The 15,840-nt window shown below is 41.2% G+C and overlaps 1 protein-coding gene and 1 long non-coding RNA gene across 3 annotated transcripts; both read left to right on the top strand.

Moving 5' to 3' along the window:
• Positions 1 to 811: 811 nt before the first annotated feature.
• On the top strand, positions 812 to 2,337 carry LOC309720799. The gene is made up of 3 exons (XR_014280566.1): positions 812 to 1,052; positions 1,183 to 1,464; positions 1,601 to 2,337. It is a non-coding gene; the product is annotated as an uncharacterized lncRNA (long non-coding RNA).
• Positions 2,338 to 2,918: 581 nt separating this feature from the next.
• On the top strand, positions 2,919 to 15,414 carry gclc (glutamate-cysteine ligase, catalytic subunit). 2 transcript variants are annotated; one of them, XM_082557269.1, is made up of 16 exons: positions 2,919 to 3,600; positions 4,899 to 5,011; positions 8,404 to 8,586; positions 8,730 to 8,843; positions 9,109 to 9,167; positions 9,381 to 9,517; positions 9,632 to 9,706; positions 10,245 to 10,361; positions 11,503 to 11,641; positions 11,740 to 11,852; positions 11,956 to 12,048; positions 12,165 to 12,269; positions 12,376 to 12,457; positions 12,541 to 12,650; positions 13,986 to 14,106; positions 14,206 to 15,414. In XM_082557269.1, exons 1-16 carry the CDS (start codon positions 3,451 to 3,453, stop codon positions 14,385 to 14,387), a joined length of 1,893 nt encoding a protein of 630 aa, XP_082413395.1. In that variant the 5' UTR covers positions 2,919 to 3,450; the 3' UTR covers positions 14,388 to 15,414. The 2 variants fall into 2 exon arrangements, with proteins under 2 accessions (XP_082413395.1, XP_082413396.1); XM_082557270.1 differs by lacking the exons at positions 2,919 to 3,600; positions 4,899 to 5,011 and adding an exon at positions 6,300 to 6,539.
• The last annotated feature ends 426 nt before the right edge of the window (positions 15,415 to 15,840 follow it).

Raw genomic sequence — 15,840 nt, forward strand, 5'->3', positions numbered from 1 at the left:
GCCGATGACCCTATAGAAAAAAATAGACCTTCTTAAATAAGTTCTTTGATTATTTTGGTGTTGCTCACTGTCATGGTATTTTTTTCTTCTTCTTTGTGTAGCTTGTTTTTCTTTTAAATGAAACTAAAATAAAATCTTAAAATTAGAAATAAAAAATAATTTTTAAATTATTAAAGTATTTTACAGTTTTTCTCATATGCTAAAACACAAAAGCCAGTCCTCTAAACCAAATGACCAGTTGTCTAAACACATTTACTAAATCTAGCCATCATTTACCAATATCATAAACACATGCAGACACAATTCACAGAACACAATCCTCCGTTGTCATAAATCTAAACACATCTTTCCTTGCTAAAACACAAGTTGCAAAAGAACTCTGCTCATATTCTCAAATGAAAGCTCATGTGATGCAACATGCTTGCCACAGTCAGCAATATTTGAACACAATGAACACACCTGGCGTCATTCATTACACACAACGACTCAAAATTGAAGACACCTGTTGCTAATGCTGTGACTACATGTATAAAAGCAAGTTCAGAGTGCACAGTATGCTGAAGAGGTCAAGCGAACACACTGGATGAAGGCAGAGTCAGGGGAAGAGGAATTTGATGCAGAGCAGGGAGAAGAGCTGGCCCTGGAAGAAGAGCTGGCCCTGGAAGAAGAGCTGGCCCTGGAAGAAGAGCTGGCCCTGGAAGAAGAGCTGGCCCTGGAAGAAGAGCTGGCCCTGGAAGAAGAGCTGGCCCTGGAAGAAGAGCTGGCCCTGGAAGAAGAGCTGGCCCTGGAAGAAGAGCTGGCCCTGGAAGAAGAGCTGGCCCTGGAAGAAGAGCTGGCCCTGGAAGAAGAGCTGGCCCTGGAAGAAGAGGAGCAGGCCCAGGAGGGAGAGCAAGACAACCTCGCACCATCTTTACAGATGAGATGCGAGCAACAGTCATTGACCATGTCATTGTCCATGGCATGACAATGGCTGAAGCAGGACTAAGAGTCCGTCCAAACCTGAGTAGGTTCACCGTGGCCACCATTATCAGGGCATTCAGACAACACAATAGGTATTGTACTCGATTGCTTTCTTTGTCACAATACAGTTTTACAAACCTGTGAAAGTAGTCTATTGGTTTCATATCAGTTGTGACTGTATTGTAACACATGTCAATTGACAACACATGTTTCTTTCTTTAGAGTTGAAAGAATGCCACATAGAGATGGGAGGGTTGCCATATTTACAGCGGCACAAGAAACCCTCATTGTGGATATGGTTCTGGGAACAACCTCATCAGACTCCGGGAGATCAGAGACAAAGTCATTGCCGATAATGTCAACTTTGAGAGCATTGACGATGTCAGCTTGGCCACAATGGATCGAGTTCTCCGGCGCAATAAGACGCGGATGAAACAGGTCTATGGGGTTCCCTTTGAGCGCAACTCTGCGCGACACAAAGACCTACGTTACGAGTATGTGCAAGTAAGTATACATCCATGTTAACAGTACAGTTAGTGGACATATTGTGTTGCTCAGTGGCCTACATTACTTCTGGACAATACTGTGCTACCTGATTGAATGTTGTTCTGAACACCTGTGCACTTTCACATTTTCACAGAGGATATTACAGTTGGAAACGATGGCCAGACCTCATGAGTACCTCTTCCTGGATGAGGCTGGTTTCAGCCTGCAGAAACGAAAGAGGCTGTAACATCATTGGCCAAAGAGCCATCACTGAGGTCCCTGGCCAACGGGGGGGTAATATTACCCTTTGTGCAGCCATGGGTCGGAGGGGCTTGTCCACCGGCATGCTGTCCTTGGGTCTTACAACACCCAACGTCTCCTCACCTTCCTAGAAGAACTAAAAGACATCCTCCTGGACCACCACCAACACCATCCTGGGCCCGCACATCACATTTATGTGATCATTTGGGACGATGTCCGCTTCCACAGAACAAACCAAATCAGAGAGCGGTTCACCACCAACTGTGACCACTTTTTAAACGTCTGTCTGCCACCTTACTTCCCTTTCCTGAACCCTATAGAGGAGTTCTTCTCATCGTGGAGATGGAAGGTTTATGACAGACAACCATACACAAGAGAGAACCTCCTAAGGGCAATGGAGCTGGCCTGTGTTGACATCCCAGCGGAGGCCTTCCAAGGATGGATTTGCCATTCCAGGGCGTTTTTCCTGCGGTGCCTGGCAAGAGACAATATAGCCTGCGATGTGGGTGAGGTGATGTGGCCCAATGCAGCTCAGCGACATGATGCCGCACAGTGATTGTGGTGTGAATAATGTAAATAAAAAATAATAATAAATTTTAAAAAAAACCAAAAGCTTCACACCCTGATCATGTTTTCAGGAGTACTGTTGTGTACAATAGATTCTGTTTTTGCATTCAGTTGTGTTACAGTAGTGTACGTACATGCAGGATTTTCTATAGATTTATACTCTTCATATGAAACTCACAAATCTAAATGCCTAATCCTCTGCAGAGATCTACGACAATCCGTTACTGTATGGTTTATAAAAAATATGCATTGGCAGTTATGAAACAAAGAACCTTTTCACAAATTGAGCATTGTGTTTTCAATTGTTTTGCTGTAGTGGGTAATGATGTGTATAGTGTTTACATTTTTTTTGAAAGCTTCAAGCTGCTCTTTTGGCGTGAAAGTTTGAGTTTTGCAGTGGGAAGGTGTGGTTGTATTTATGTAGCTTTAGAAAAGGGTGTTGTGTTTAGACATTGGGGAACATGGTGGAAACGTTTGTGAAATCTGTTTTAGCATTTGCGAAAAACTGTAATATGGACGAATGTTATATCTACGGCATCTCGCTCTTGAACGTGCCCTGGTGCTCGCTATGATTGACGGCTTGGTGGGCGGAGACTCGAAGCGAAGATTGCTGAGTCATAGTGACGCAACTCCACGCTACGCTCCGCCTGAAGATGTCACGTGTGTTGAAGTAGGAGGGCGTTCATATGAACAACACTGAGCGACTGCGTGCGGCAGAGTGGTTCCGAAACACAGACTTCTCTACCGGCGCACGTCGCTGTCATTCCCCCCCCATATAGCTGCGCTTTTACTGGCTTCAGTCCGTAGCTGTTTACCGAGCTGGTGTCACCAGGCACTAAGTCGTCCGTTTAGCAGCGGGTGCGGAGTTATTAACTCACGGTACCGAGCTAACGAGGCATTAGCAAGTGATGAGCAGGGGCCTGTTTCTTTTGGACGTCCAGCTGAGGTTACCGACAGGGCACGTTGTTGCTTAGAAACCCCAAGAGATCCTTCATTCAGCCCGCGGCTCTGTTGAAAGCCCTCCATACTCTGCCGCTTGTTTTAACCGACGCTTCATGCGAGCTCTCCCACCTGGACAGACGAGCTAGCTAGCTATCGCCCGGCGTGCCGTTTAAATAGAAAGCAGGCAGCAAGAGCCGAACAGCGGTCACTTTATACCTGCAGTCAGCGTGTGCGATGGGTCTACTGTCACAGGGATCTCCACTGAATTGGGAAGAAACCCGAAAGTATGCTGACCACATTAGAAAACACGGTATCATCCAGTTTCTCAACATCTACAACAAACTGAAGGATCGTCAGAAAGATGTGCTAAAGTGGGGCGATGAGGTAAGGATTGTGGAATAATATTAATGCTGGTGTTGTCTGTTAATGCTTTTAATCTATTAGTAATGCGGCTGGGCATGATGCAACAGTGGTCCTGTGTTGATAGACTAATTAAGTGTGTGTGTGTGTGTGTGTGTGTGTGTGTGTGTGTGTGTGTGCGCACCTTGACCGACTGCAGCACATACACATGTAACTGCAACAAATCCTGCAGCTCTTTGATACTGTATACCAACGGTGGCAAACATAAGGCCCGGGTTCCAGAATTGGCCAGGCAAAGACTCCAATCCGACCCTCTGGCCATATTTGGAAAATTTCAAAGGAAGGCATAAGTTTTGGACTTTTAACTGTATTTTTACATATATTACAGCTTGCCCTACTCTGCCTACACACAAGTAATTAAGTAATAGATAAACAATTAAATGACAGAAAAGTTCGTGTTTGTCTGATATAGAATTTTCAGTTTTTCATGTGTCCACCATAAAATAAATAAAGCAGGACATTTTCTGTAAATTAAAAGAAAAGGTTTCCTGCTTTATGGGCAGCAATTTTAGACATTTCTTTATCGTGTAGAAAAACCAAGATGTGCTTGTTGAAATCGTGCTTCTTTGCACCAACCGCTCCGGCAGCTGTATATGGGCCCCGATGTAAAACTAGTTTGGCCTCCTTGCAATATGTGAAGCAATGTAATTCCCAGCATGTTTGAGTTTATTGACATGACAAGGCCGTAACCATGGAGCCAGTTTTGACTTTTAAGTCAGGTGTTGGGGAGCGTTGAATAAGAGTTGAAAAGAGCCGTGAGCAAAAAACATGACAAAACAGAAGTCCAGCTTTGTCACTGGTGGTGGTCCAACACTCATTTATTTTCCCTTACTGCTTACACTGCTGGCATGCTTGCTACCACATGAGGACACTCCTTATTGTGTGGATGGTAACTTAATGGCTACTATGCAATGTATGTGGGTTTGTCTGTTGCTCGCTGTGGTTTTCTTACATTTTCATTCAAAACTTCACATCTCTTCATCCGTCACCAGCCACAAAAATCTGTACAGCTTGAACAAAGTATTTTGATTTCAAACCATGTGGAATGCTGTTGTTATAGATTAATCCCTCTTTCAGACAGGGGATTACAGGGTAGCAGAGTCAAAAGTCAAGGAAATGTAACTGATGAATTGGAATTGATGTGATGGCATCTATAGCGCCGATGGAAAGTCTGGTGTTTATTTAAAAAAATAAAAAAAAATCAGGCAAGTACTTTAAATACAGTATTTGTCTAATTCTGTCTTTGATCGTTTTGCTTTTAGGTTGAATACATGTTGGTGGAGTTTGACGACAAGGATGAGAAGGTTCGCCTCGTCCTGAATGGTGGAGATGTTTTAGCAACTCTGCAGGACCAGGGAGAAAACATAAACCCCAAGTAGGTACACTGTGTGTGTGTGTGTGTGTGTTCAGTTGCATATGCTACTAAAAGATGAAAGATGCTCATAATTTACTTGGCTAGTGTTGTTTTCTCCTTTGTGTCTCCTCCCAATATTAAACTGGGGATCTTTTACTCGTTAGGCGAATGTGTAAACCACTACACTGTGGAGGAGACACTGTGTTGTTGCACTGAAATGGCAACACACAAAACTAGAATATGAAAAACATTTGAATAAATGCCACACCTCAAATGTCAGGAGCTGTGACAAAAAGGCTGTCGGTTTGTTTTGAATAAATGTAAGCTGAGAGATTAATGGCGGATTTTGCTTTGCTTATGACACAGTGGGATAATAAGAAGAGGAGGAGTGAGATGAGATGCTGTATAAAGGTTAAATCAGCATGCATTGCAGGTGGACACTTTCTTTTTGTATTTGTTTTGTTATCAGCCTCAGTGAAAGCTCCTGAGTTGGTGCATGGCGGCTTTTTTATAACTTAAATTGGAAGTGCAGCAGTTAAGAGAAAACACTTCTTTTTGATATGCATCAATGTGACTTAAAGTAACAGATGCTATAGCTGCTCAGTGGAGGTCTTATGCATTAGAAATTACAGCTCCCTATAGGGTTGGGCCATATTATACCGTTCACGGTAATACAGGTATAATGTTAGGCAACGATAGGAAAATGAAATATCGCGATAGAATATGAGTAAAACGCGCATGCGCAGTGCCTTTGTTTTCATACGCACATGGCCGATTGTTGAGTGAAACAGATGAACCAGAATTGGTTTGTACAAATGGTGCAACTTCAGTGATGTGGAACTGGTTTTGTGTTTGTCCGTCAGATACACGACAAAGCACATTTTTTTTGCAGAACATGCAAGCGGCCGTTGTTATTGTCGTATTTGTCGGACTAAGATGCTCTTAAATCTGGGAGTAAACTGGGTCCTAAACTCCGTATATTTCAGGTCAAACGAACACTGCAGCATCACTGAGAGTTAAACTGTCTAAAGTCTTTCATCTTTAATAAAACGATCAGCATTGCTGCTTTACCAGGTGTAACTATGAAGTTTAACTTCCAGGCATCCATTAAAACAAAATTTATTACATTTAACGGAGTTAGAAGTTAACAGGAAGCTAGCGGAAGTTAGCTCGCTAGTTTCGCTAGTTACCCAAGAATGATATTGCACGTTCTGACTGAGAGATTTCTGAAAAAATTCAAACGTACAGCTCTGCTATCACTTCCAACATAAATGAAGACAGGAAACTAAACAGCAGTGACGTTTGTAGGGTTACTGAAGTTGGGCTAGCTGGTATATAATGATGTGCTACGTGATCGCTAGCGACACAGCTATGTTAGCATAACATAAACAGTGAAGCTGGAGGACGAACACTTAACACTTTTCCACTTATAAAAGTTAACGTGAAGGTTCCTCATGGTTAGAGACAAATGCAATCGCATGGCAGGATGCTGTAAACGGACCAAATTTCAGTCAGGAGAACAACTGAGATAATCCATCCACAATACGAGGTTAGTCATTCATATACTGCAACAACATGGGAATAGAGCAGCTGCCAGAGAATTCAACATTAATGAATCAATGGTACAGAAGTGGAGGAAGCAAGAAGAATGAGTTTAATAAAGTTTGATTTATCTGACTGCTTTGTTTCGCTTAATGTGCCTTATAATCCCGTGCACCTTATGGTCCGAAAAATACGTACTGCACACTGCAGTTTAATGTTGCAAAGCACCTCTTTTTAACTTCAGTGGATATTATACATGGTTATGCTCAGGATATGTCAGCCCGTTTCTACTGGAAATGCCTTTTGGTTAAACTTTCAGCAAGGAATTTGCATTTGCACTGTTACATTTTTATAAAGCTTTAATGTACATAAAAACCAGCTTCTTGTTTAAGTGAAAATAAATGGAAGGTTGTCTTTTTGCGCTAGTAATGTTGTGGAGTTGTATTTTGTCTCGCATCAATTATATCGTCAGTTATATCGTTATCGCAAATTTTCAAATCTATATCGTGATAAATATTTTTGGCCATATCGCCCTGCTCTAGCTCCCTATTCCTCCAGCTGTTGCAGAACATTTAGTTTAATGTGCAATGTTCAACAGAGTTCTGTGGCAGCTTATTCCCACAAAAATAAAATGCTAAACGTTTTTTACATGTTTTTTATTTACATGTATACACACACACTTAAACAAAAGCACCTGAGAAGTGCAGTTGAGTTGAATGTCCCATTCTGAGTGTGCAGGCAGGAGTCAGACCCTCCTGTCTCATCCTGTTTTTCACTCTCAATCAGCTGTTTCCATTCACTGTATTTGAGTATTTGTTTGTTTTTGTTTTTCCTCAAATCACACAAGTTGGTGCCATTAACAGAAATCTTGAGTATTTTTGCTGTGAAACGCTCCTGAGATCAGTAGTTGTTTTTTTTTGTTTTTTTTTTACTAATATGATCTCAGATTAACTTTTTTTTTTTTTTACTATACACTCTAAAAACTACAGTCTTAAACAGTCAAACATGGTTGTCTTGTTTTATCTCATCAGAAGTTTTTAACCTAAGGTTATAAAAAAAAAAAGTGTCCATACAGAACATGCACAGAGACTCTCTGTTGATCACATTGTCTTTGCACAAGCAGTTAACTGGAAGAGACACATCTCCCCGACTCAGAGCTTTGAGTTATTCTGTTTGATTTTGGCACAGCCCCACAGGCTCCCTGCACATGGTACCAAAGCTTGAATCTTCCAGTCTTTCTGCTCAATAGTTCAATTAATATTGCAGCACAAGAAAAGGGTGCGTAGCACACTTGTTAAAAACAAAAAAATGTACAGCACAGTGTTTCTGTGATGTGCCCTTTTTTAGCGTCGTTTAGGTGGCTTTAAAAATATGTGACGCGGAAATTAATCTGTTACAAAAGTTTTGTTGATGACTGACTGACATCTCCAAGGTGATGCCAAGGTATTTCCCCCCTGATGAGCTCCTCCTGGGAATACTGTTTGCATGTCTAATCTGTAGTGCCATCTCTGCAGTCGCTGTAAATGTGTTTGTACAGGCTCCTGAGTGTTATGTTTGCTTGCAGCCCATGACATCGGTCTAAATCTGTGTAGCCAACTTCACCCAGGGGAAATACCAGTGACAGTGGGAATAGTAGAGCCGATGCATTCCTCATTACTGCCCCTCTGTCGCACACACCAAAGAGCAGGCTCAGAAGCACAAATGTGTCGCGTTCATTTGCCCCTGCCAGGATTACGCCCGACGTATGATAAAGGGAGAGCGGTCCGTTTATTTAATCAGAAAGGTCATCGTGATACTGAAACCAGGGGCTTTTTTTCCAGCCTGACCTCTAAGTGTTGTAGCTTAATAATACACTTTGTGTGTTTTTGCAGTCACCCCACACTGTGGAGACCCGAGTATGGTAGCTACATGATCGAGGGAACTCCAGGTCAGCCATACGGCGGGACAATGTCAGAGTTCAACACTGTTGAGGGCAACATGAGGAAGAGGCGGCGCGAGGCGTCGTCTGTCCTGAACCCCAGAGAAACGCTCTGCACCGTCACCGCATTTCCAAGGTGCTTCAGTTTATACTGATCAAAGGTTTTTACCCTCATAAAGGAAGTCAATACAAATGTGAATCTATAAGCTGATATGGGATTGTTCTAATAAATGTCAGCCGCAGCTTTTTAATGTTGCGTTATGTGATGGTTTTGTTCAGGTTAGGCTGCCCGGGTTTCACCAAACCAGAGTACCGACCAACTCCTGTTGAAACAGGAGTGTCCAAGTCGCTGTTTTTCCCCGATGAAGCCATCAACAGACACCCGAGATTCAGGTAGGCTTCATGGTTGTAATGTCAGTACAGTTTAGATGTGTTTAATTAGAAATTTTGGAGTTAGTTGAGCAAAATGGATCAGAAACTGATGGGCAGGAAATATCCACATGGTTACATGTGATTTTTATTACCTTTTAGATTGTGATGTCATACTTTTGCTTCTTGTGTTTTTATTGTGTAGCACTTTATTATTATTTTTTTAATCTGTGAAAAGTGCTGTATAAATAAATACATTTTACTTGCATTTTTTACGGGTTTTTTTCAGCACTCTAACCAGAAACATACGTCACAGAAGGGGAGAAAAAGTTGTAATAAATGTGCCAAGTAAGTCTGACTGAATTGAGGATATTTTTATATTCTTGTTTTTTTTTTGTGATAAGCAACAATTGCGACCTGTAGATGTGGTCAGAGTCGAACACATCTGTAAGCTACTGTAAATGGAGTTAAAGTTGTGTTGGTTTTTTTTTTGTTTTTTTTATGTGATTCATTTGCCTTTAAGACATTGTGGAATAAATGCATGTGACCAAATTTCTTTAGTTTTCAAAGACAAGTGCACTCCATCTCCGTTTGTGGAAGAGTTTCCTGAGGATGATGGCGAAGCGGCGAGGGCGGCTCTGCCTGACCATATCTACATGGATGCCATGGGCTTCGGCATGGGCAACTGCTGTCTGCAGGTAGTGAATGAACTGACCGAGCAGCGTGCCACGTCTGGTTGTCTTTGTCAGCTTCACATTCCTAATAAGTAACTTATAAGTGTACTTCATCCTATTTTTACGATGCTTTTGCAGGTGACATTCCAGGCTTGCAGCATTGATGAGGCAAGGTATCTTTATGACCAACTAGCAACATTCTGCCCCATTGTGGTGAGTGGATAAACAAAACACTTGCTTCCTGTCATATATTATGTTTCCGTAACTGACCTCATTCTCAGCAGGACTGTTTCAACTGCTTATCAAGCTATTTATGTGCTTGATGCTGTAGCAGCTTTAGAACCTGCAGTTTTTGCTGTGCTATAGTAGATGTGACGTCTAAGAAGCCAAAAACAGACCACACTGACATAATGGATGCTGTAAATAAACACTGTCTGTGGCTCTACAGTAGATGCACACTCCATGCAGGGGAATGCAAATAGTAAAACCTGCAAACAAACCAAGTGTTATAAATACATATTTATGCAAATTTTTGGTATTTTGTTGATGCAGTCACCTCTTTGATATGCATTCATTTGATTTGTTAGAAGCTCTGAAGCGCTGTTGGGTTCTTAACAGCTATTTAAAGAGGTTGCTCGTTTTTTGTTGGGTTGTTTTGTTTTTGTTTTTTTTAACAAATTTGCATCGATTTTATTTATTTGAACCCACATTTCCTTTAAACGCACTAAAGAGAGTTTTCACTCTTTACCAGATGGCACTGAGTGCAGCCTCACCCTTCTACAGAGGCCATGTGTCAGACATCGACTGTCGCTGGGGAGTTATTTCTGCTTCGGTGGACGACAGGACGCAGGAGGAGCGCGGGCTAAAGGTGAGCAGGTGGACCTGAAAACGGCCAGGAGTAGCCATGACTTTATAAATGTGTTTTATTCATTTGTAGAGGCAGACTTCTGGTGAGTTGTTGGATTTAAAAGGGGCTTTTTGTGTTCCTGTTTCTGACATCTAAAGTCATTAGCTCTTGAGATCCACGGAAGTAACCCGAGTGCAATGGTGAAACTAAGTTACTAGGGAGATTTCCCAACAAAGTTTGAATGTTTTTTTTTTCTTTTGAGTGCAGTTTTCTGACAGTGCTTTCAAGCAGTTTAATATGATATGAGACTGTGAAACTAACTGCAAAGAGTGCGTGAGCTGCAGGTCAGCATAACCTTTTCATGCTTGATGATGCCAGATGAGCTGAGCTCAGAAAACCCAGTTCAGGCCGTCATTTTAGTTCAGGGTACTGATCAGATTTAAAAACCTCGAATGAAAGTGAGTAGCTTTATTTACTCACTGTATTTCTAGTATTTCTAGTCCAGCCGGTGTCAGTAGTGACAGTAGGCACTCTACATCATGGCTTGACCCTTTTATTTGTAAAGTTTATGTCAGTCATGTGTTGCATCATGTGCTTTCATGCTTCCTGGAAACTAATCTCTCGTCGTTCCTCCTATAATGAAGTGCAGTGTCACATCTGTGTGTAGAGGCCAAACTAAGATGCATTTCTGCTTTTGCATAATGCTTTTGCATAAAGGTGCAAGGAACAAAACACTGGAAGTTGTATTATAACCACTGCAGTGACTGAGTATGCTCAGATTTCAGATTATACAGACTTTCTTACATGTGTTTAAAAATAATTTGTAATGATGGCTGTTGTAACTTAAATGATAAATATGTATAGTAAAATGGCCAGAGGACCACTGATGGTCTATGCAGTTTGAGTGTTGTGCTGAGTCCTATCAAGTGGCAGTAGTGGATTTAAAATAGGTTTTAGTCAAACACAAATTTCTGCCGTAAATTTCTTGTCATCAACTACTACTTTACTAACTGCTTTTTTCCCCCCTTTTTCTTATGCTTATGATGCTTCTCATCTAACCTTGTAAAGAGCCAACTTTTTATTTTCATTACTAAGTTACTTTTTATTATAGTTTGTTGAAGTGAAAGTGAAGCAGTAACGAAATGTTTTTCTTTCCTTGCAGCCTTTAAAAAACAACAAATACAGGATCTTCAAGTCGAGGTATGATTCCATTGACAGCTACCTGTCCTGCTGTGGGGAAAAGTACAATGACATTGATTTGACGATAGACGAGGAGATCTACAAGCAGCTGCTGAGTGCAGGTACTGATTCTGAAAATACAAACGTTTTAGCCACGGGGGAAATTCTAAACGAGATGATCGCGCAGTAATGAAATGAATAATGCATTCTGTGTGAATAGGCATCGACAAGCTCCTGGCCCAGCACATAGCGCATCTTTTTATACGAGACCCACTCTCTGTCTTTGAGGAGAAAATACACTTGGATGACGAGAACGAGTCCGATCACTTTGAGGTGAGAATTTAAATGATTTTTTTAGAAGAGGGCCACCTGCATGTAAAAATGCAGTATACACATGGCTGCAGTGTACACGAATATTCATTCAGACTTCTTGCAGAACCTCCAATCAACCAACTGGCAGACGATGAGGTTCAAACCTCCCCCTCCAAACTCTGATATCGGCTGGAGAGTCGAGTTCCGCCCCATGGAGGTACTGCTCACCTCTTTGACTGTTTTGTTGTAATCTGCTTTCAAATTCAGTGATGTGGTGAGTTGTCTTATTTTTTTTTTTATTTTTTTTTTTTTATTTTTGCCCTTTCTTTCCAGGTGCAGCTCACTGACTTTGAAAACGCTGCATATGTGGTGTTTGTGGTCCTGCTGACCCGTGTGATCCTGTCCTACAAACTGGACTTCATAATCCCGCTGTCAAAGGTGATAACAACCCCACAGTTCTTTTTCTAAAAAAGGAAATTAACCAGTGAGTAGGGTTGTGAATTTTTGTACACAGTGATCTGATACAGGAAGTGTCTTTTATTAGGTGGATGAAAACATGAAGGTCGCGCAGAAGAGAAACGCTGTCCAGGAAGGCATGTTTTACTTCCGCAAGGACATCTTTAAAGGTGCTTAAAAAAACAGTTTATCTTTGGATCTGCGCTTGTTGTCAAGGCCTCAGACTGAAGCAGCTGATATATTTATTTTGCAGGCTGCAACCCGGTGCTCGATGGCACCGCGTCTGCTCAAAACGGCTTGGAGTCTGATGGTGCCAATGAGGAGTACACACTGATGAGCATTGACACAATCATCAATGGAAAGGTGAGTCATTCTCCTGCACATGACGTGTGAGCTATGCTGGTAGTAATGACTCAATAGGAAAATGATGTTGAACGACCGTATCTGTCATTTTATTTCAGTTCACCTTTTTTAAGTCACGATCCCTTCTTTCTTTTTATTTTTAACTTTTTTTTTTTTAAATCCTGTTTTCAGTCTGTAATGACAGATTTATACTTGTAGTGCAAGTATAGGCCAGTCACGTTTGAGGCATTAGTTGCATGCAGGTTAACCGTTGCTGTGAAGAGCAAAAATGCATTAGACGACAACTGACTTTCATCAGACCGTGACTGAGCTGGGGGGGATTGTATCTCTAGACAAAAATGAGGACCTGCAGAGAGAAGAGTTCATTTTTGCTTCGATAACCACTGCTTCAACAACAAACCCAGTAAATTAGCCATTTCCCTGAGAAGTTGATTCAGAAGATTAGAAAAGGGATTCCTAGATTTACGATGCCAAACTCCAATAGCAGTTATTGCAAGGCACTTAATATTGTCAGGCCATGCAATTTAACAAATAGAAACCTAACGATCTTCATCCAGCAGCAGTTGGCAGTGGTGTGTTGGGAATCTTTTAACATAAGAAATATTTGGCAGAAGCAGATGTACACTCCCGTCTGCTCTCCTTTTCTCTTCTTTCCCCTCACCTTGGTCTGGTCATGGCAGATGTCTGTCCCTTCCATGACCTGGTCTTGCCAGAGGGGTTTTTTCCTGTTAAAGGGAGTTTTTCCTTCCCACTGTCGCCAAGTGCTAGAGGATTATTGGGGTTTTCTTTCTGATAGGGTCTTTACCTTAGAGTATACAGAGCACTGATTTGACTATTACACAAATAAAAATGAATTGAACAGAGTTGAATTTTATTGATTTTAAAACCTGATGATGTTCTCAACTATAAGTTGTCATTATTCATGAACCAGCTTTTGGATGGAGCACTATACAAGTGATAAGACAATAAAGCTGCCCTCAGTTATCATCGTATTGATTAAAACTAACATGCAGATGTATTTTAGTAGCCAAACTCTGGGATGGAGATGGAGGAACAATATTTCTGCCTGTGAAGAAAACATTGTTTGCAGATGCATGTAGATGAAATGAAACCCGCAGACTTGAGTTATCCAATTTTAAAGGAGCTTTGTTATACAAATAAAAGAGAGACATTTACAATATTAAAAGTTTTGGCCGCAAGGGTATCTGTTTTTAAATCTCTTGAAATAATCTGGAAGGGTTTGTAGTTGCAGTAGTTTAAGTTTTCTTTTTCTATCCTGCTGAGGAGACTTCAGCATTTTGTTTCTTTTTTTTCTTTTCTTTTTTCAATCATCAGGAGGGAGTATTTCAAGGGCTTATCCCAATACTTAACTGCTACCTGGAAAACATGGAGGTGGATGTGGACACCAGGTGCACCATCTTGAATTATCTGAAGCTCATAAAGAAACGTGCCTCAGGTAAAGTGTCATTAAAAGGTTAATACTGAGTAGTCTCATAAGCAAAAGCATTTTTCTCCTTGTAACGCTCCCTAAACGACTTCTCCTGATGTTAAATAGGTGAACTGATGACCATGGCCAAGTGGATGAGGGAATTTGTCGCGAAGCACCCCGACTACAAGCAGGACAGCATCATAACCGACAAGATCAACTACGACCTGCTCAGGAAGTGCGACAGGATTGCTAAAGGAGAGGAGCAGTGCCCTGAGCTCATTGGCAACCCAGTTAACAGATCCCAGTAAACGAGAGAGGAGGGCAAAACATATTGTAGATGATACAAACATGCATGTAAAGAAAGACCAAAGGTGTGGCTCGGAACAGAAGAGGTCCAATCATATGAGAATGCAAACCGGCATGTGTGTAATGTAAAGAAATGCACCTGCTTCAGACATATGTGTGTGTATATACTGTATGAGATTTTTATGATTACAATGTTATTTTAATAGATGAGCAATAAGACATGCAAAGGGTAATAGAAATCAGATGTGTATTTATTTTTATCTGGAAATTAAGCCTATCTGTGAGAATGTAAATGTAGCAAAGAGTTGTACAGTAGTCTGCTTTTAATCTCCTGTAAATACTGTACTTCAGCTCTTTAAAACATTAACACAACTTTTTCTTTTTGCCTTTTTAAAATACATTTATATGACATGTTTGCTTTGCGCTGCTGACCCAATGCGTTCTCATCCCGGGGAGGTCATAAATTAGATACCGTTGACTGCCAGTCATAGTAACGCACAATGTATTGTTTGGTGGTGGTACTCAATGTGAGAGGACCGTGAGATCTACAACATCTGGGGCAGGTTTGTCAGCCTGGAGATCATGAAGTTCACTTTCTTCCCCCCCACTCAGATTACTTTGTTTTCACTTGTTTCTGTTTTTGTTTTGTTTACTATCACTTGTTGGTTGGGGGATGTGTTTGAGTGAGAACCAATCAGTACTCTGTCGCATATAGGCACTAAAGTGAAACTACTTGATCATATGCGGGCATTAAAAACTGTTTTTGTGTTGGGAGGACGTGAATCCCTTTGCAGTGGTAATCCTGCAATGTGGAGGCAAATTTTAAAAAAAGATGGACTGGATGTGACTGACCTGTCTCATGTGACACACCGCCAACTTTGACAAAAACCTCATTATCAGATTCCCCCCGTGGAATGAGAATGAACTGGCTGACGTTGTAGTGGGACCTTTAAATTTGGTGTTGCATTCAAGTGGTAAACAATTGTTTGCAATCTGATGCTGTTTTAAAATAAATCTGTGCAACAGTAAGCTCATGGGTTTCTATTTAATGGAGTCCCATTTCATTTTGCTCAAATATGATGCAGAAGCCTTGGAACCAACCTACACTTTGCAGTGAATTAATAACGGCTCTAGAGTTGACCTTTTAAGGAATAGTGCGTGTTTCAATATTTTTTCTGTTTTGGTCACCTTCTGTTGTAGAAGTCCTGAACCTTGTCACCCACAAGATGGTGGTATTGAACCAGCGTTTCACACAACAGTGACAGATGAGAGCATTACCTCGGTTTGACCTCCAGGATAAAGATAACGATTGTGGTTGGTACAGGCCTACTTATCCTGCAAAAGAAATCAAAGCCCTAGGACCCAATGTTCTCTTTAAAATAAAATGCCCTGGTCTGAATTGATGCATGATTATAGGCTGTGCACAAATATCAGGTTCACACTGTGTACTCATAA

The sequence above is a fragment of the Aulonocara stuartgranti genome (genome assembly GCF_965226115.1).
Source record: "Aulonocara stuartgranti genome assembly, chromosome: 13".
NCBI classification, from domain to species: domain Eukaryota; kingdom Metazoa; phylum Chordata; class Actinopteri; order Cichliformes; family Cichlidae; genus Aulonocara; species Aulonocara stuartgranti.

Excerpts from the sequence above, each read along its gene's own strand:
- gclc (XM_082557269.1), top strand. The coding sequence starts at position 3,451 with ATGGGTCTACTGTCACAGGGATCTCCACTGAATTGGGAAGAAACCCGA. Across the intron at positions 8,587-8,729 it reads ACCGTCACCGCATTTCCAAG|GTTAGGCTGCCCGGGTTTCA; the intron begins GTGCTTCAGTTT and ends GGTTTTGTTCAG. Across the intron at positions 8,844-9,108 it reads AACAGACACCCGAGATTCAG|CACTCTAACCAGAAACATAC; the intron begins GTAGGCTTCATG and ends GGTTTTTTTCAG.